At 35.2% G+C, this 21,141-nt stretch overlaps 1 protein-coding gene and 1 pseudogene across 2 annotated transcripts in view; one reads left to right on the top strand and one right to left on the bottom strand.

The window, feature by feature from the left end:
• Positions 1–21,141, top strand: part of PPP4R3B (protein phosphatase 4 regulatory subunit 3B) — a 63,630-nt gene that overhangs the window by 20,086 nt on the left and 22,403 nt on the right. For both annotated transcript variants that reach the window (XM_006736100.3, XM_006736099.3), the window contains exons 5-7: positions 5,786–5,863; positions 7,240–7,356; positions 8,751–8,867. In XM_006736100.3, the coding sequence (XP_006736163.2) occupies positions 5,786–5,863; positions 7,240–7,356; positions 8,751–8,867 (312 nt within the window). The remainder of the gene's footprint in view (positions 1–5,785; positions 5,864–7,239; positions 7,357–8,750; positions 8,868–21,141) is intronic.
• LOC102748362 (small ribosomal subunit protein eS8 pseudogene) lies at positions 11,377–12,043 on the bottom strand (annotated as a pseudogene).

Below are 21,141 nucleotides of genomic sequence, written 5' to 3'. Positions count from 1 at the left end.
CCATCACCACTGTCCATTTCCAGAACTTTTTCATCATTCTGAACAAAAACAGCTATTTTAAGACTATCTTTTAGTCCATTTTGTGAGACCTAGTTATTATTAGGGGTGTGTGTGTGTGTGTGTGCGCGCGCTTAAAGCTTCCCGAATAATTCAAATGTGCAGCCAGTACTGAGAAACACTAATCTTCAGGAAAAGATAATTAAATTATGTCTCCTTGAGTTGTAAAATAGGAATTTATACTGTGTTTATCATGTTAATCCTTTATACCCAAACAGTGTAGTAAGGATGATTTTGAAGATTTTGCTTTACTTGTGGTAGTATACGATACCCACAATTTCCTACATAACTGCCTTTGTTATGTCCATATCACTCATTAAATTTTTTGAGCAGCTTCTGTATACATAGTGTAGTGGTTCTCAAGTGTGTTCTCAGAGCTCCTGAAACCCTTTCAGAGAGGTCTGTGAAGTTTTTCTTTTTCCAACTTCTTGTTACTGTGAGGCGGTATTTTCTTCATATACTTCAACCAAAACATATCACAACAGATTGGATGTCAAAGAAGATATGAGAATATAGCTTTCTTCTATTAAGCCAAACATTATAGATTTACAAAAATGTAAAACAGCCACTTTTTTTCTAAATTTATAAAATTTTTTCTAAATTTATAAAATATTCTCATATAAAATATTTACATAAACTTGTAATAGCTTATTTCTAGAGCAAATTAATAACTGTTTCTAAATGTCTCAGTTTTGATTATAAATATTGATAAACATAATCCACATAATAAAAGCTCTTTGGAGACCTCCATCATTTTTAAGAGTTTAAAGTGGTCCTGAGACCAAAATGTTGAGAATCTCTGTCTTAGTACTTAGCTATGAGATTCTACTTCATGATGCTTCCAACCATCATTCACCTTTCCCTTGTTACTGTATTTTTTTGTACAGGATTTACTTCTCTAGTTCATTCTTTCACCTCACAGTTTTTCCTTATTCCACAATAACAGATATAAGGGAAAATTAGACTTATGAACGAGGTTCCTTTTATAATATATGGGACCTGCTTTTTTAAAACCATACTTGCTGTACAATTCAGGGTGCCATTTGACTTGCTAACAGAAAAACAGTTACAGTTAAAGAGTTTGGAAGTAGACTCACAGTCAGTGTAGCTGATGTAAAGCACCCATTAACAGAAACTCAAGTGCAGAAGCTTTCAAATGACTGCTTTTGACTTCAGAAGGGTTTCCAAATCCATAATACTGAATTATAAATGCTTTTTTTATATTTTAAAAAATAAATTATGCAGGGGCACCTGGGTGGCTCAGTCGTTAAGCATCTGCCTTCGGCTCAGGTCATGATCACAGGGTCCTGGGATCGAGCCCCGCATTGGGCTCCCTGCTCAGCCAGGAGCCTGCTTCTCCCTCTCCCACTCCCCCTGCTTGTTTTCCCTCTCTCGCTGTCTCTCTCTCTCTCTCTCTGTGTCAAACAAATAAGAATTTTTAAAAATATAAATAAATAAATAAAATTATGCAAACAATAAATATAACACTGTCATTTTATATATTGTGTCAAAGATCTATTTATAAAGGCTACATTTATATAAATCAAGTGTAGCTTTAAGAAAAGAAAGTCTTACTCATTTCTGGTCCATTAGATGCATTTATGAAATAGATACTGTGAATTACCTGTTGTTTATCCAGGGTTTACCACTTAGTTATCTCTTTTGTGTAAGCAGTGATGCTGAATTCTGTTTTCTATTCTCAACAGTATGTGAGAAGAAAGAAATTAGGATTATGGTGATCGGCCTCTAAAAGCTCATTTCCTAAAGCCCAACTCTGAGGTTTCCATGTACAAAGTTTTTGGCTAGGTATTAGATGTTTCCAGATATCCTTCTAGCTAGGATACCTATCTGTAGCTTTATTTATTTATTTATTTGAGAAAGAGCGAGCAAGTGTGGGTGTGCACGCATGAGTTGGGAGAGGAGTAGAGGGAAGGGGAGGAGGAAAGAATCTCCAGCAGACTCCGTGCTGAGGGCGGAGCTGGACATGGGGCTCCATCTCGCAACCCTAGCCAAAACTAAGAGTCAGACACCTAACTGACTGAGCCACCCAGGCATCCTGATATCTGTAGTTTCTTAAATGAGTATTAACCTGCTGTTGTATGAGTTACATAAGCAAGTGAAAATGTAAGAATTCTATTTATCGGAACCAAAATGAGTTAGTGCAAAGATACATAAAATAACTCCTAGCCTGAATTAGGTTAATTAACAAATTATATGAAAGCACTTACTGTGGTCACTGGCTCCTGGTATGTACTCTAGTACATGTTGAGATTCTCTTAAGCTTGATTGGGGCATAAGAGTTTAGTTAACCTGAACTTTCTAATTGCAGATCAAAATCTCATGTGCCCAGAATTGAGAAATATACTTTAAAATGTTTTAAAAATTAAATTCCTTAAAGCCAATAAAATGAGGTTATTTTCACACAGACAGCTACAGATAAGATCCTTTTCAGAACAAGAAGTTTTAACTTCTTCCTTCACTAGAAATGGTGGAGGACAGATATCACAAATGTTGACATTTTAACACATATATTTCCACTATCCCATAAATGAGAATTGAGCCAAAAACAAACCCAGTAATACCAGTAGTTTAGTTCTTTTTTGACATATTTTGTGGATTTCAGCACTAAAAAAAATTTCTAACCTTTCATCCCAGTTACTAAGTAAATATATAAAATCTTTCCATGCCTTTAAGAAAACAACTTACAGTCATACAGTTCTTACAATAATATAGTTCTCCATTTTGTTTTAGAGGTTTTTGGACTCATGCATACTAAATTTTATCTTACTAGATTTGGCCTATTCTACTTTCTATGTATGTTTTACTTTGGTTTGTTTCATAACTATGAACTACTTAGGAATCTGTCCTATAGTTTATTATATATTGTGGGAGTTACAAAAATCTCATCATGTGGGAGACTTGGATTCTAAATCCGTCTCTGTTATAGCCAGCCTCATATAAGTCCGCTCTTTGGGCATCAGTCTCTTGAAATTTAAAATTGGACTAGGCAATCTATGTAATCTCTTAAAGCCTGATGTAATTCTAAATTTCTGCATTTACATGAATAATGGTGAATGGGTTCTGGGTTTGGGTTTGTTGTTTTTAAAGTAAACTCTGCATCCAGTGTGGGTCTCGAACTCACAACTCTGAGATCAAGAGTCACATGCTCTGCTGACTGAGCAAGCCAGGCACCCTTGGGTTTTTGGATTTGGAGCATGTACTTGTTTTTACATTACTGCAAAGAAAAGTTCGATTCAGGCTTTTTAAAAGCGGCTCCCTTTTTCCCCCCCCAATAAAGAACTGCTGTGTAATTCAAAAAAGCAGCCACACACAATTTGTCTTAAAAGTATGTTTTATTAAAAACAAAGGCTTTTAAACTAAATAAAAAAGAAAAACTAAAGTTATCTAAAGAGACTAATTACTGGGAGAACCAGGTATGTAGGGGGAAACATTACAACTATATTTATAATGGACTTTAGGCTGTCAATTAATTATTTTTGTTTTTTTTTTAAAGATTTCACTTATTTGAGAGAGAGAGCTCTAGAGCTCACAAGCGGGGGGAAGGGGGAGGTTGGTGGCAGAGAGCTGAGAGAGAGGGAGAAGCAGACTCCCCGCTGAGCAGGGAGCCTGACGCAGGGCTCAATCTCAAGCCACAGTCTGAGCCAAAGGCAGATGCTTCACTGACTGAGCCACCCAGGTGCCCCAATTAATTGCTTTTTTAATGTACATTGGAATAGAGTGCTTTTTTAGATTATTATCAAGAATAAAGAAATCAGAAAAAATATACATGATAGGAATTAGAAAATATTCTCCTAGCAGGCTATAATATACTTGAAATTGCCTCCATAATACATTAAGCAGTTCTAGCTGTCAGCATACAAATAATGAATCATGGAAGAAATTGTATTTATCAAAGAATTGAAACTATTTTCCTATGAAAGTATTCTCAAAAAAGTTAAAAAATCTTAAGAAAGGAAGATTTAATCTGGGAGAGATGGAAGAAGAAAAAAATTTATAAAAGGTGTAAGTGCATAGTTATTCACCAGAACCTAAAATATTGAGAGGAAAAGTATTTAGAAAAAGTGATTTGAGAAGTAAGTATAATGCTGTTGAATTCTCAGAAACAGATGGTTCAGGCCACGGTGTATAAGGTCCATAAGAAGTCAACAAAAGAACAAAAAGAAACACCATTCTGAGTCAGACTAATGAACGGGAGTGGCTTTCAGTATTCTTTGAGTAACACTGATGAATGGTTAGTGGGAGAGTATGTTACACCGTCCATAATCATATCTAGTGGTTTTTACTTAGATTTTTTATATATACATTTTATCTTATTTTAGAAAAACTTATTTAAGGGATTGATACCACTTCACAGATGATCCACCTTAAGTAAAAGGGCAGGTATTTAAGGTATATCCTTAACATGTCGTGATTTGATTTTATTGTCAACCATGAAGGTATCACTATTACAAACATTCTTAGAACATGCTACCTTAAATAAAATTAATGCAAGTTGTATTTCATAAAAGTGAATTTTAAAAATAAGTGAAATTTAAAAGGATAGGTTTTTTAGCATGTTTTGATGGAAATTTCCAAAGTGAATTTCAGAATTTATGTCAGTTTTTTCTTTTGTAATTTAATAGTCCATACTTATTATGGAAAATTGGAAAATATAAGCAAAAAAGCACTCATAATCCATCACCAAAAGATAATCACAATTAACACTTTAATGTTTACCCCTTTTAGATTTTAGACAAATTTATATTAAAAATAAAATTATATAGTATGTACTCTACTATATTTTTTGTTTGTCCTTGTAAATAGTACGTAGATAAACTAACACATACCTGCCCTTTAATACCTCAGAATCATCAGTGTGAAAAGCAGTTATTGTAGTGTTTATCATTTAGTTTTATCCTTGGGAACCATAAGAAAATGTAAGCCTGTAACCCAAATGGCCCTAGATAATTATATTCCATGAGTTTTTGTGTTTTAAAAGGCTTTGCAGTCTTACCACTGCCAGAATTCAGTCTCCTTTACTGCTGTTCCTGTGCCATATTTATAATTTCTCATTTTTCTAATCTGCGGCGGATTGACAGTGAGATCTTCAAACTTGTTTGAATTACATTTAAATTAAAAGTAAATAAATAGGGGCTCCTGGGTGGCTCAGTCAGTGAAGCGTCTGCCTTCAGCTCAGGTCATGATCCCAGAAGGCATGATCCCAGGGGTCTGGAATGGAGCCCCTCATCCAGCTCCCTGCTCAGCGAGGAGTCTGCTTCTCCCTCCCTCTGCCTCTTCCTCGGCTTGTGCATGCTGTCTCTCTCTCTCTCTCAAATAAATAAATAAATAAATAAATAAATAAATCTTAAAAAAAAAAGTAAATGAATAGACCCTGAGAGGGAGCTGCAGAGCCTTTAACTGCAGAGTTAAAATACATGAGTTTTCATATATGACTTCTAGAACATAACTGGGTTTTTTTGTTTTCCAAAGGGTTCTTTATAGCTGAAGTTTCTGGTCAAATGAGGTATTAATGTAACGTGTAACTAATATTAAATGGTGTAGTCAGGGTTTGAAACTTATAACATGAATATACCCTGGAATTTTAGGTTTCATGATGAAACTATTGGGTTTTCAGCTATTTTTATTATAATTTGTGTAGATCATACAAATGAGTGTAACTTTATACTATTGTTAGACTGTTTCATAGTAATTATTTCTTCTCATGTAGGAAGATGAGAAGTTTTTGTCTGAAGTTTTTGCACAGTTAACAGATGAGGCTACAGATGATGATAAACGGCGTGAATTGGTAAGTTATTTATTCCTGAAATTCGAACCTCTAAAGAGCACTTACTGTTGGCATATACAGCTTTCAATACTGAATTTGTTAAGAGAGAATTTTTTTATAAATACGAGATGAAAGATACTTATTTATACAATATAATTATTCTCAAAGTTTCTCAAACTTACTGTGTTGTATATTTACAAATTTCTTAAATTATTTTGATGAGGGGACTTTTGTGTCTTACAAATCCCAAAATTAGGTATGGAGTTTATGTATGGACAGAACTACAAACTCATACATTTTTAAGGCTGTATAGAACAGCTCTTTTTTTTTTTTTTTTTTTTTTTAAGGAAAAAAGGTAAGGACAGTGCTTCTTGAATAAATGCATGATAAGTAATTTGGTTCTTGGAAATGTTTTTTTCTTTTGAATATGTGTATATTTTATGAGGTATAAGCCATGCTTTGGTGGAAGAAAATAGTGATTGCTATTTACTAGCAGTTTGTCATTATTTTTTTAAACATAATCAGGTGCTTGGGTTTTAAAAAGAAATGCAAGTGGAGCACTGGGTGTTATACGCAAACAATGAATCATGGAACACTACATCAAAAACTAATGATGTAATGTATGGTGATTAACATAACATAATAAAAAAAAAATGCAAGATTGCCAACTTAAAGTCAGCCAAGTCATCTTGGTATAGTTGATCGCCTGCTCAGTTTTCTCTTTTAAGAAATTAGTTCTTTAAACTCGGGAATGTCTAATGTCCTTTCCAATTCTTAAAAATGGAATTGTACTTTTGAGAGCCCCCTGAGAACCCAGCCACCATTTGTTATACAGCATGTTTCTGTGAAAATACATGCTCTAATTCAGGATACATGCCTTACATGACATTTTTGCAACTAAACCGTAAGTTAATATTGTATGTGTATTCACCCACTGGGACTCCACATATAACATGTACACTATAATGTCTTTGGGGAGTTCATTGTTCAGTGTTAAGAAGTAATGCAAAGTTTACTTTTAGTGGGATGCTAGTTTTTAATATGTTATTTTAATACAGGTTTTAAGGAGCCAGGACACCCTAAAAAATCAAGGTTCTTTTTTTTTTTTTAAAGATTTTATTTATTTATTTGAGAGAGAGAATGAGAGAGAGCACATGAGAGGGGGGAGGGTCAGAGGGAGAAGCAGACTCCCTGCCGAGCAGGGAGCCCGATGCAGGACTCGATCCAGGGACTCCAGGATCATGACCTGAGCCGAAGGCAGTCGCTTAACCAACTGAGCCACCCAGGGGCCCCAAGGTCCTTGAGAAGGGCACATTACACTGTGGTACATCACATTAAAGTGTGCCAAGTTTGCTCTTATGTGTGTCAACTTCTTACTATGTTTTCTAATATTCCAGGTTAACTTTTTCAAGGAATTTTGTGCATTTTCTCAGACATTACAACCTCAAAACAGGGATGCATTTTTCAAAACTTTGGCAAAGTTGGGAATTCTTCCTGCTCTTGAAATTGTAATGGTAATTATATAGCTTCTTTTCATGTTTTTGAAGTTGTGAATTTGTAGTAGTTCTATATTATGTATGTGAAAGTATTTGTTATAATAATGCATATTGAATTATATATATTAGGTTATGATTCACTTGATAGTGAATTACTACAAGTGTGTGTTCAGTCTTTGGGTTTTTATTATTAATTTAAATTTATGTTATTAATATGTAAGCACTTGCATATAATATGGCTTCAAGTGAATAAAAATCCCACATGCTTTTTCAAGACTATTATTTCTTCTGTAACAATATTATGTTTCATAGAAACAATTAAAATATCTTTCTTTTTTAGACCAGTGAGTAGAGTGAGGACAGACTGGACCAAGGCAGCTCATGCTGCAATATGGTTTAGGGCAGTGGTTCCGCATACATTTGTTTATATGATTTTTATCCATTGGTATTGTATGAAAATTAAAACTGAAAAATTTTAAATATTTATCAGTTCATTTTAAGATGATCAAATATTTGTTACAAATAATATAACTTCTATGAAAAAATAATTTGCCGGAAACAAAAAAAATTTTAGTGAAGAATGGCATTGTTTCACCTTATTTTGCCCATCCCTTTAACATTTGGTGTAGGAGATGACAGCTAGATTCTCATAGCAACTTCTGCATTTGCTTTGTTGTGATACCACATGTCTCACTATACTTGTGATATCCTCAGAGTGAAAAGGGCCATTAATGCCCCTAGTATTGTTTATTGCTATGAAAATAGTTTTAATCTCATGCACTTCCTGAAAAGGGTGTTGAACACCTCATCAAAATTCCCTGGACCACACTTTGAGAATGCTGAGTTAAGGAATGTTTTCAGAATCACTTGGAGATTTTGTAACTTACAAGTCATGTATCCTTTATCTATTAAAGAGGGAAAAGCATTCAGGATCACTTCCTTAGAAAACTAAGATGTGGACAAAGAGTGAAAATACCCAGAGTGCTTTTCAAAAGCATCCTCTCTTAGGAGAGTCATAAAAGAGAGAATCAGTTACTAAGGAGTAACTGGCAAATCCAGGACCAAAGACAGATTCTGGAAAATTTTGAAGTCTTAACTAGGTAACATCATTCACATTTTGCATATATATAAATAAAAAAAAATTTTTTTACAGCATTTGTAAAGTGTAATAGTATAATCCTATGCTGATCCTTACATCTAAATTCTCTGAGTATTTATCTTTGTGATGGTGAAAACTGGCAGAAACTAATCATTGAGCTGCTTAAAAGCTTTTAATATTTATACAAGAAAAGGAAGAAAAGATTCCAGTACAATGTCTGAATCCAAAAAGTTAGTGTGCATAGATTTGGGAAAGATAGGGAACATGGCGTAATTTTTGTTTACAGTCTCTAACCTAACTTTCCTTTTACCAGGGCATGGATGATTTGCAAGTCAGATCAGCAGCTACAGATATATTTTCTTATCTAGTAGAGTTTAGTCCATCCATGGTCCGAGAATTTGTAATGCAAGAAGCCCAGCAGAGTGATGATGTAAGTAATAATTCTCTGATTCTATGTGAATGACCTGTAATGTTTGCATACTGTTGAGAAAAAAAGTATAACTACAATCTAAATCTTTAATGAGGCAGAATAGATTTCTGATCAACTGCAACTTCAGCAACCCCAGAATATGTGGCATTTGATTTGTTTATTGTAAAAAACTGTATTCAAACTCAAGTTGAGATAAATAGGTTATAATAGAATCAAGTTCTTCAAAAAAGTTCAAGTGCTAAAGGCACTTCTAGTATAACTAACAAGTTGCCTTCACTTGTTCAAATGTGTCTTTTTTCCATGTGAATAAATGTTTAATAATGAGACCACTGTGTTTTCCCACCACAGAAATACTTAAACTTTCCCCCTAAACTCTTTTAAGAACAAAATGAACAAATAGCTACAATTTAAAGTACTCTTTCTTATATCTAATATGTTTTAGTGTTAAATAGAAAATAAATATAATTATGTTCCATCGTAAAGAAGATTTTGATTTCTGTTGTTAATTTGATCCTTGTTATGAGTTACTATTGAATTAAATAAACTACAGTTGTTTTATATGTTTTGTGTTTAATCTCATAATATCTCCTTAGATTTTTTACATTCTTTGTTAGATATTTCCAGTGGTTGTTTTTTTTTAAGCAATTTTATATTAGAATCAGTTTGAACTAATGCTACAATTTTAGGCAGTAGAAAAGAAATAGAAGAAATCTTTATGTTAAGTATATTTTAAGGTTTTTTGGGTTTTTTTAACCCAAATGGTGCTAAATCTGACTTTAAAGAAATAAATACCTGTTTTACTAATCAGTTTATAATCTCACAGTTGTTATATGTATCTTTGTGCCATCCTTTACAGAAGGTAACTTTGAATTTAACACTCTTAATTGCTACATTCTCAGTGATGTGTGTGATTAAGGGCACTCATTATAAAATCTCTTCCGATTGTGAGAATAGAATTCTTAACTCTGAAAGCTTTTATTTCTGTTTTTATTAGGATTCTTAACTCTGAAAGCTTTTATTTCTATTTTTATTAGAAATATTTCCTTGTTTACATTTAATTGACAAATGAGACTTAGAGAAGCAGTTACTGATATTTAACTATGAAAAGTCCCTTTCTCAGTTTCTTTTCTTTATAATCATAGTCTTCAAGGTCTTTCATTTCCCTGAATTTTCTGAGATCTAGCAGTTTAACAATTTAAAAATTTTGTTGCCATAAAAATAATTGAGTTAGCCCACAAAAGAGGATACTTTTTTTTTTTTTTTTGCTTTAAAATTAAGGATTCTACATGCCAGATTCTTTGTTGAGTTCCTGGTAACCTTTAAAAAGAAAAGACTTACGTGTGTATTTGGTGGGCACTTGCTATTTTGATGCTCTTTTAAAGTAAATTGACAGCATTCAAACTTTCTTTCCAGTATTATGGAGCAGATTTGGTTTAGGAACCTGGATTACATACTAAAATACGTTTTGAGCAACAGGAAATACTAACATTTTTTACTATAGTCATTAATTCTTTCTAAGCTAGACGGATAGATTTAGCAATAATTGCTGTCTTTTTGTTATGCCACAGATTTCACATATTTTTATGCTAATGTCCTTTGAAACATTTAGTAAAACTTATTTTAGAATCTGACTGGGTAAGTAACGCAGCTATTACTGAACCACTTATTTTGGCAGGTATTTTCACTGTATTCTCACTTAAGAATAAACTCATATGTTAATTTTTTAAGATATGATAATAGCATTGGGGTTATTTTTTTAAGAATCCTTATTTTATAGTTTTATACTGAAATACTTCATAGAATTATATGTGGAATTTATAGTAATTCTGGAAGATGAAATTTGCCATAATAAAGTTAAAAATACATAAGCTAATCTCTATGGGTTAACTCTTTGATATTTTGTATTTGAACATATCATGTTTCTTAAATTTGCATCCATTTTTTAACTTCTTGTTTTGAAGTAATATTTAATTTACAGAGAAGTTATAATAATAGTACAAAGAACTCCCATATACACTTCACCCAGATTGCCCAGTTGTTAATGTTTTATCTCTAATTTGCTTTATCATTCTCTTTCTTTGCTTATATTTGTATGTACACATTTACATACAGACATAATTATTTTTGTTCTAAATCATTGAAGAATAAAGTACAGAAATGATCGCACAGTGGCTTTTTACCAGTATCTACTTCACTGTCTATTATAATTATCAAAATCAGGATATTAGGATTTTTATAGTACTATCATCTAACTGCAGTCCTATCTAAGATTTTGTCAGTTGTCCCAGTAATGTTCTTTTTAACCAAGACAAAACTGAAAATTTTCTGGTTTAGTATCCAACAATTTGGATTTGTCTTACGTATCCTCATGATTCGATTTAGGTTACTTTTTTGTGTCAGGAATGGTACAGAAGTAATGTTTCCTTCAGTGCATCACATCAAGAATTCCCTCAACTTCAAAAACTGAGCTTAAAGTTTTTTGTTTTTTTTTTTTTGGACAATAAACACCTTTATTACATGACCGAAGATAGGAGGAAGATTTATTTGCCTTTCCGGGCTTTGATTTTCCTCAGATAGAACTCTAGCTCCTTGCCCTCTAGCACGTAGCCATCTGCTCGGCCACACTGGCCTGGTCTTGAAGCGATGCACGCAAGAAGCTTGCTGGAATTGCTCCTCCACAAGACTGCTGATTTTGGCATTCTTTTTCCTTTCATCATATTTCTTCTGAATTTTCTTTGATCGTTTTTTGTTTAAAATCTCTTCCTCCTCGGGCGTCAGCTTGGCCCCCTTCTTGCGGCCCAGGGGCAGTGCATAGTGGGACTCGTACCACTGTCGGTACGGTGTGCTGTCAATGAGCACAATACAGTTCTTCACCAGGGTCTTGGTGCGGACCAGTTCGTTGTTGGATGCGTTGTAGACAACATCAATAATCCTTGTTTTTCGCGTACAACACTCAGAGCTCCAGGAGAAGTTCCCCACGTCTAGCCTCAAGGCACGGTACTACTTATTGCCTCCCCGGACTCGGACTGTGTGTATGCGGCGGGGGCCAATCTTAGTGTTGGCAGCGGGGCATCCCAGCTCATACTTCTGCTTCTTGTGGTAGGGCTTTCTCTTGCCCCCGTCTTGCGGCGCTTGTGCCAGTTGTCCCGAGAGATGCCCATCTCTCTCGGCAGTGGCTGCGAAAGAGCGAGCTTAAAGTTTTTTTATTCAGACTGTTTTGCTGTTTCACAGACTTGAGAAATTGGACCATAAAGTTCTGTAGAATTTGAAGAGCTGTTTTTGCTTTCTTCTGACATGTCAGATGGATTAAAAGAAGTATTGTTTTTCTCATTATTTTAGCCCTATTCAAGTTGCTGCAGAACAAATTTCGTGTGCATTTTTAAATAAGTCTTACATTTAAAGAACAAAGATGTTTCCAGAACATCCATCAGTTTTTTATTCTACTTCAGAATAATGTTCCTGCTCCTGTCATTCTTTCTTTTCCTCTTACTTACTATATTCATGGAATCTAAGATAACATGGATGCTAATATTTTCTTGATCTTACCTGAAAGTGTTAGTGGAAAATTTTCATCTTACTTTGTCATGCTTTCTAATTGGCTGATAATAACTGTCTAATGCCATAAATTATAAAATGTATCTTAATATGAAGAAGTTGAAAGTTTTAAGAAATCTTAGAAGCAATGAAATAAGTATGTTCTTTATCTTTCCCAGCCAGAAAGTAGAGAGGCCAACTGATAGCCTGGATAATCTCTCAATTCCATATGTAGGTACCTAGAACGTCCCCTCTGTTGCTGATTATTTTTTGCAATATAGCAAAATTCTTAAACCCACAAAAATGTACTTTAAAAACCGTTATGTGCTTCTAAGAATAGTATGAGGTTGGAGTGTGATGAAACCCATGGAAGTATCATTTCTCTAAAACTTTGATTTAGAAATAACTAAAACCTTGAAAAATCTCTCGGAAACCTTGGTTAAACTCACTTAAATGTTGCTCTTTAGGTAAAGGATAGCAACCTTTCTTTAAAAGTCCAGAAGATAAGACTTGATCAGCCCTGTGGTCTCTGTTGCAATTACTCAACCCTGCCATTGTAATATGAATTGTCCAAAGATGGTGTAGCTATGTTCCAGTAAATGTTTTACCGTAAACTTTATTTACAAAGTAGGCAACCAGCAAAGTGGTCTTGTGGTTTGCCAACGCCTAACTTAGACCCCTTTCTCAGAATATTGCAGGACAGTAATGGTGGCATTTAAAGGCTGACTCTGAATTAAAGGTTATAGTTGCAGAAGCTGCTTTGGTGGTGTAAAAAGAAGTTAAAAGAGAGAACATAGGAATAAATAGGCTTCAGTGGAAAGGAGGTCATTGGGCCCTCTTAATTAAGACTATAAATTTAAGGGGAGACGGAGAAAAAAAAACATTTTATATATACATATATATAAATTTAAGAGGGTGTTCTCTAGATTTTGGTGTCTCGGCATTGACACATACTAACTGGAGTTACTCTATAATGGTTTATTTGCACATCAAGTCATTTGATTTTAAGAAGGAATTTTCCAGTAGTTTTTCTTATATCTTCATTATTTAGCTACACTTACTTGAGCAGGAGTTTTTTTCTAGCTGAGTAATGCCATTGTTGGAGAAGCAGGTTAAGGAAAACTGTATTTGTATGTGTAGTATTTTAATGGTACCAGTAAAGAACTCCTGCAAACAGTTAGAAATTAGACAGTTCAACTCTAGCTGGCTTGAATTTTGGAAAGAGTGGTCCAACTTATAGTGATTTTCTATTCCATTTCCTTTGTTCTGCCATTGGAGAAATAGGTATGGGAGAGTTAATAAGGTCACTTGGATAGTGTATATCTTAGATGGCTGTACTGCAGTTAGAGAGGCTGGGTCCTTTGATTCGGCTGTTCCTTCTGTTCAGAAGGGCTTGCTCTATTATGTTAATTAAGAAATGAAACATGCCTTACAGACAACATATAATGTTGATAATACTTTTAGTTCATTGATGTATGTTCAACCATTCATTAATTGTTTCGGAACTATTTGTTCATTGTTTCTGAAAAATACCATTACTTTTGAGTGGATGTAGTCATGCACTGTAGACTAATTTTAATTATTTACTGAGGTGGGTGTACCTCTGGAAAAAGACTGTTCCATACTGCTCCGTGGGGCAGAATTTCTATAAATCTGTGGTGAATTCTAGTATTTTAGGAATTGATTTTTACTTAGTTTGGCAGGATCCAGTAATACAGTAATTGTCATAATAATAATAGAGCCTGACATGTATTCTAGGGCTATCTCATTTTTTCCCATCTTTTTGTCTTTTATTGGCCAGTGTCTACTGTCTTACCAACTGTAGTTTCATATATTTTGTCCAGCTTTTTGTTGTTGTTCCAGGTAAAAACTAAATCTAGTTCCTGTCACTCCATCTTGACCAAAAGCAGAAGTCTGATTTTATATGTATTTTCAGAGCAGATTTTATTGCAAAAGTATGACTCTTATTACAGAATAAGAATGTTTGTAGATTCCTGTCTCTTGTGTTTTCTTTACTAAATTATTTTTCATTACAGTGACACTTAAGAGCAGTAAAAAATAAACCCATCTGACACAAGGATTTAGAAGCCAACTTGTTTAAAGACTTTTGTATCATTGCATGTGGCAATTAGTATTTTGATTGTGAGAAATTCCCATATTTTGCCCTTTTCTCCCCTGCATCTTTTTTTTTTTTTTTTGGTCTAAGTCTGATTATCCTGCTTTTTTCCCTTTTCTTTAACAACAAAACTATAATAGGCTTGAAGAGTGCTGTTTAGTTTCTGTGATAATGGAAATGTTTATTGTGTAACCACAAGGTAACCACTTGCTACCTGTGGCTACCAAGCACTTAAAATGTAGGTAGTGTGACTGAGGAATTACTGGTTTTAATTTTAAACTGCTTAATGTGGCAAGTGGATACCATGTTAAACAGCACAGGATTAGAATATTTTTTACCTACACAGCCAGTCTAAGGAGTGAATCTTTTATCTTACAACCATTCTAAACAAAGGATGTCTTCATCAGGTCTCTGTTTTAAAAGGATAGTTCTAACAGCATTGTGGAGGAGAGATAACTGGAGAAGGAAGACCTGACCTATGACAGAAGAAAGTAGGAGAATAAGGAATTAATGTATTACTTAGGAATGGGTTTGGCTTCATATATCAGAAAAACCAGGAGTGGCATCAGCAAGATGGCAGAATAGGAAATTCCAGGTCTTGTCCCCACAACAGAAACCAATTTAACAACTATTAACAGACACAAATACCTCCATGCAACTCCTAGAGTCCAGGTTAGAGGTTACAGCATTTTAGTGCAGCACAGAAATGAGAAAAGATGCATTGAAAAGGGTAAGAACAGTTTCACTTTATCCTTGTCACTTCTCCCCAAGTCAGCATAACACAGTACTGAGAGAGATCCCTCTGGGCCCACAGATTCTCTCATGGGGAAAGGGAGAACAAAGAGAGAGTCTCAGTGACATCCCCAGCCTTTCAGAATGCTACCCATGAGGGCCATTTCTTTCAGGTCCTACCCAGAGCAGTGAGGGTATCACCTTGTAATAGCTAAGAACAAAGAAAAGGAGCAGGGGCTCTCAACACCACCACACACATCTCAATAGCTGGTCCATGTACCCCAGTAATGAAACCCCATCAGCTGACCCAGCCAAAATCTCTGACTGGGCTGACGGGTGAAGAACTTTCCCTGCCAAAGCCAGTCTGTAAAGACAGAGCTAACTGCTTCTTTAGATGGGCAGACATCAGTGCAAGATTACAAAGATCAGGAAAACTTGACACCACCAAAACAAAACAAAATAAAGCTATCATAACTGACCCTAAGATGATGGAAAACTGAACTGGCTGACAAAGAATTCAAAATAATTGTCTTAAAGAAGTTCAGTGAGCTGCAAGAGAACACAGATAACTAAATGAAATGAGGAAAACAGTACATGAACAAAATGAGAAGTTCAACAGAAACCAAGTATTAAAAAAGAACCAGAAGAGGGGTGCCTGGGTGGCTCAGTTGGTTAAGCATCTGTCTTCAGCTCAGGTCATGATCCCGGAGTCCTGGGATCAAGCCCTGTGTCGGACTCCCTGCTGAGCTAGGGAGCCTGCTTCTCCCTCTCCCTGCCGCTCCCCCTGCTTGTTCTCTCTCTCGCTCTGTCAAATAAAATCTTAAAAAAAAAAAAAAAGAAATTCTAGAGCTAAAGAATACATTGAGAAAAAAAAAAGGCAATAAACAGCTTCAACAGTAGACTCAGTCAAGCAGAAATAAAAATCAGAGAACTCAAAGACAAGCCATTTGAAATTACCCAGTCAGAGAACTAAAAGAAGAAAGAATGAAAAATAGTGGAGAAAGCTTTCATGAATTACAGGACACAATAAAAAAACCAGTATACACATTATGGTACCCTGAAAGGAGGAAAGAAAGGAGCAGAAACCTATTTAAAGAAATAATGGCTAATAGCATCAAATCAGGGGAGAGATATGGTCATCCAGGTACATGAAATTTATATGTCCTCAAATAGATTCTATCCAAAGAGGTCTTCACTAAGACACATTACAATAAAACTGTCAAAAGTCAAAGACAAAGAGAATTTTTAGAGCAGCAAGACAAAAAAACAAAAACAAAACACCCCAAAGAAACAAAAACCCTCATTACATACAAGGGAACTCCCATAAGTCTCAGCAAATTTCTCAGCAAAAACCTTTCAGGCCGGGAAAGAGTGAGATGATATATTCAAAGTGCTGAAAGAAAAAAACAACCAACTGAGAATACTTTACCTGGCATCACTAGATCTGCCTTAATAAGACATGCTTAAAGGGAATTCTTAAAGTTAAAATAAAAGAACACTAAACAGCTACAAGAAAGCATATTGAAAGTGTAAATCTCACTGGTGAAGGTAAATATATAGACAGATACAGAATAACATAATACTCTGTTCATGGTGTATAAATCACTTTTAACCCTAGTATAAAAGGTAAAAGACAAAATATTAAGAATAACTAACTACAAAAATTTTTAATAGATACACAATATAAAAAAATAAATTCTGGGACACCTGGGTGGCTCACTTGGTTAAGCGTCTGCCTTCGGCTTGGGTCATGATCCCTGAGTCCTGGAATCGAGTCCCGCATCGGGCTCCTTGTTCAGCGGGGAGCCTGCTTCTTCCTCTGTCCACTGCTCCCCCTGCTCGTGCACTCTCCCTCTCTCTCTCTCTCTGACAGATAAATAAATAAAGTCTTTAAAAAAATTTTTTTAAATATAAAATAAATTCTGACATCAATAACATAGTATGTAGGTTGGGAGTAAAAGTGTAGAGTTTGTTTTCAATTGCTGATGAGATATTAATATTCAAAATATGTAAGGAATTCCTGCACCCCAGTAGCAAAAAGACAACCCAATCTGAAAATGGGCAAAGGGACTGAACAGACATTTGTCCTAAGTACACACACATCTATTAGGGTGGCTAGTATCAGGGCTGTAGGAGAAGGTAGTCTCCACAGGAGTTAAAGTTACTCGTAATTTTCGCTTGTTGGAAGAACTTGAAGGACAAGAGGTAGTAGGCAATGGCACTGTCATTTACGCATAAACCTCGATTACTCAAAATAGAATTCAGGTTTACAAGCTGAAAGCATGGAGAGAAGAGTCATGCTGTGGAAGCATGTGTGTTTCTGAAAAGTAAAAAATCTCAAGAAGGAAAAACAGAAATGGCATGCTTTATCTGTCTTGCTTAGTGAAAGAGCTTCAGGTGAAACTGTCTGAAGTAGCAGATACAATGAATATTTTCACAAATTGTGTTAATTTTTGAAGTGGTATGGGTGCTGACTATAGTAGTATCAAAAATATGTCCAGGATTGTTTCGATAACTGTATTTATAATAAAAAAGTGTTGGGGAGGTCGATGAATTTCTGTTAAAAGCCGTTCCTGTGTGTTACATGTAACAGACATGGTAAATATTTGTTTACAGTCTTTGACAAACCATGCATTTAAGTGCAATCAGCAAAAAGGAAATAGGTAAATGGATATGTGATTTTGAGATTAAAGTTAGTCTTAAAATGTAAATAAAATGTGGAACATGTCCTCAAAAAAAAAAGTATGGCTAATATAAAAAAATAAAGATGACAAGACTTGACAAGGATGTGGAGAAAAGAAGAGTCCTTGTATACTGATGATGGGGATATATTGGAGCAGCCATCATGGAAAACAGATGGAAGTTCCTCTAAAAATTAGACTACCATATGATCCAGCAATCTTGCTTCTGTCCATAAATGCAAAAGATCTTAAAGAGATATCTGCCCTCCCATGTTCATTGCAGCATTATTCACAATAGTCAAGACATCTAAGCAACCTCAGTGTCCATCTGCAGATGAATGGATAAATTTGTCATATATGTACAGTGGAACATTATTTAGCCTTAATGAAAGGAAGTCCTGCCATTTTTGACAACTTCGATGAACCTAGAGGACAATTTGCCAAGTGAAATAAGCCAGACACAGAAGGAAAAATACATGATACTTCTTATATGAGTAATACAGACTCATGGAGTCAGAATAATGGTGCTTGCCAGGGGATGGGGAGTGGGGGAAATGGGGAAGATACTAGACAAAGGGTATAGAGTTTCAGTTATACAGGATGAGTAAGTTCTAGAGATCTACTGTACAGTAGATATAGTACAGTACCTATAGTACCTATAGTTAAGAATATTATATACTTAAAATTTTGCTGAGAAAGTAGGTATTATGTTAAGTGCTTTTGTCACACAAAAGAAAAACCAACTTAGAATAGTTTTACCTAATGAAAGTTTTATTAATGTCACAAGTCATGAAGCAGCTCCATGATATCCTTAACTATACAGCTCATGATGCCAAAAGACTTTCATCTTTTGAGTCAGTCATCCTCATTTTCTGGTTTTAATGCCTGTTACTTTGAGGTTGCAAGATTGCTCTTCCACCTCCAGGAATAAGAAAGGCAGCAAAATAATGGAGAAGGCTAGAAAGCTTTTGTATTTTATTTTAAAGCACTTTCCTGGAGGTTCCCCTTAGCAATTTCTACTTGGATTTCTTTGGCCAGAAGTAGGTTACCCTTAGCAGTGAAGGATGCTGGGAAATTGTGTTTTAGCTGAGTACATTGCCTCTGAACAAAATTTGGGCTCTGCTAGCAAAACAAAGAAAATAGAGACTAAGTTGGCATCTTGTAGTATCAGCCACACAGTCCCCCTCTCTAGCTACCTTTCATACATATTTTTCTTTGCTCACTCACCTTTCCCTCAAGGGAGATAAATCAAGTTTCCATTCACTTTTGTATCCAGTGCCACATCCAGAATATTTGAGTATTAGGTAGTCCTTTTCAAGTCCAGATAAGACTCCTAGTGTTTCAGTGACCTATAAATAAAAAGATAATTTATCTGCCCCCAACATCACAACAAAACTGCTTTTGTTTGGGAAAAGGGAGAGCATACATATAGCAATCATTCATTCATAACTATGATGCACTGTTTCATCAAATATTTGTTGAATAGCAGTAGCTTGGACTCTTTGTCCCGAGAGGTCCTTGATTAACGAAACCAGCTGTCTCTAAAGAATTCCCCCTTGCCTATTTTTTTCCAAAGCCTTTCTTCCCTCAGGATATTATCAGCTGTGGCCACATCTGAGTTGGGCAATAGAAGATTCCTTTCCTCCAAGGCTCTATATAATCTTCATAGTCTGCTTTCTGTTGGTGTAAGTTCTCTGGCCCAGTGGTGGTCTTAAAGATTGAACAGTCATGGACCTTTGTTTATTTTAAAACTTTCTTGACAATTAAGCTTCCTCAACTGTTTAGTAGGCTTCCAAACTATTTGCTTCTTAAGGATTTTAAAGATCTTACCCAAGCATAATCTCTTTTTTTTTTTTTAAGATTTATTTACTTATTAGAGCACATGCCCGAGCTGTGGGAGGGGCCAAAGGAGAGGGAGGGAATCAAGCAGACTCCCCACTGAGCACAGAGCCCAACTGGGGGGCTCAGTCTCACAACCCTGAAATCATGACCTGAGCCGAAACCAAGAGTCAGATGTTCAACTGACTGAGCCATCCAGGTGCCCCATGTTCAAGCATAATCTTTGAACCTAGGATACCAGTTTATCTACTGACCTCTGTGCCCTTCTTATCTGAAGCCTGGGGAATCTTAAAATGTTCTAAAGAATAGCATTTGATGGTGCATATACCTCTCTCTGGCAGGGAAGTCTTAGAGGCCTTTGAGAAAGGCAGTTCTTTTCTTACCTCTTTCACCATGAAGTATATAAATCAGCTTTTTTCAGTTCCACAAGTCACTAAATTATGGGACTGAGTTTGGCATTGATACTGATGGAAGCAGGGTTTATGAGAAACTGTAAGAGAAGACCAGAGCAAAAAGTTTGAAGACTATATTGAAATGACATTTCAGTGTATGAGCTATACCTTAAGTATTTCTTGCCACTCTGATTTTATTTAGATGTAACCTAAATTCATCATTTATTTTTTTTTGTGCCTAGTTTTAAATGAATGAACTTAAGAAAGATGATTATATATAATTCAGCGAATTATCTGAGGCCCTAATTAACTGGTAGAATGTAAGTAGTACACGTTGACATAAATGTAAAGTAAATGCCATAGCACTGATCTGAAGAAAGTTTATTGGCTAACACCTTTTTGCAATATCTTAATATTTTACATGAGTTAAGCTTTGCTGATCATGCCAGAATAAAAAAGAGCAGCAGATTAATGTGGAATCTACCTTTTTCTTCTAATTGAAATGAGGCTTGGGTCTGGATTTATTAATTAGCTCTGTGAATTTTATTTCATAATTCATAATTCCTCTTTGAAGAGATTTTATTCTGTTTCTAATGCCATGACAGAATGGATTCATTGGTGTTCAAATTTTGAAACATGGTAGGGGTGAGGGTTCTAATTTTAAGCAGCTAAGTCACTGTGACATGCTTTTGTTGGTTCTTAATGGAATTGAAGAACACAACTTTACAGGGAAATATTTTTGAAAACCACAGTATGTTAAGTTTAGAGGGGCTAGCACAACAAAATAATAACAAAAAGTGCTTTATATTGGGGGCACCTGGGTGGCTTAGTCGGTTCTGTCTACCTTCTGCTCAGGTCATGATCCTGGGTCCTGGGATCGAGTACCTCATCGGGCTCCCTGCTTAACGGGGAGTCTGCTCCCCCTGCTCGTGCAGGTGCACACTTTCTCTCTCTCTCTCTGACAAATAAGTAAATAAAAT

This window comes from Leptonychotes weddellii, chromosome 10 (genome assembly GCF_054177405.1).
Source record: "Leptonychotes weddellii isolate Sample4059 chromosome 10, ASM5417740v2, whole genome shotgun sequence".
NCBI classification, from domain to species: Eukaryota; Metazoa; Chordata; class Mammalia; order Carnivora; family Phocidae; genus Leptonychotes; species Leptonychotes weddellii.
The sequence above is the reverse complement of the archived record's forward strand: the minus strand, read 5'-3'. Positions and strand labels throughout refer to the sequence as shown.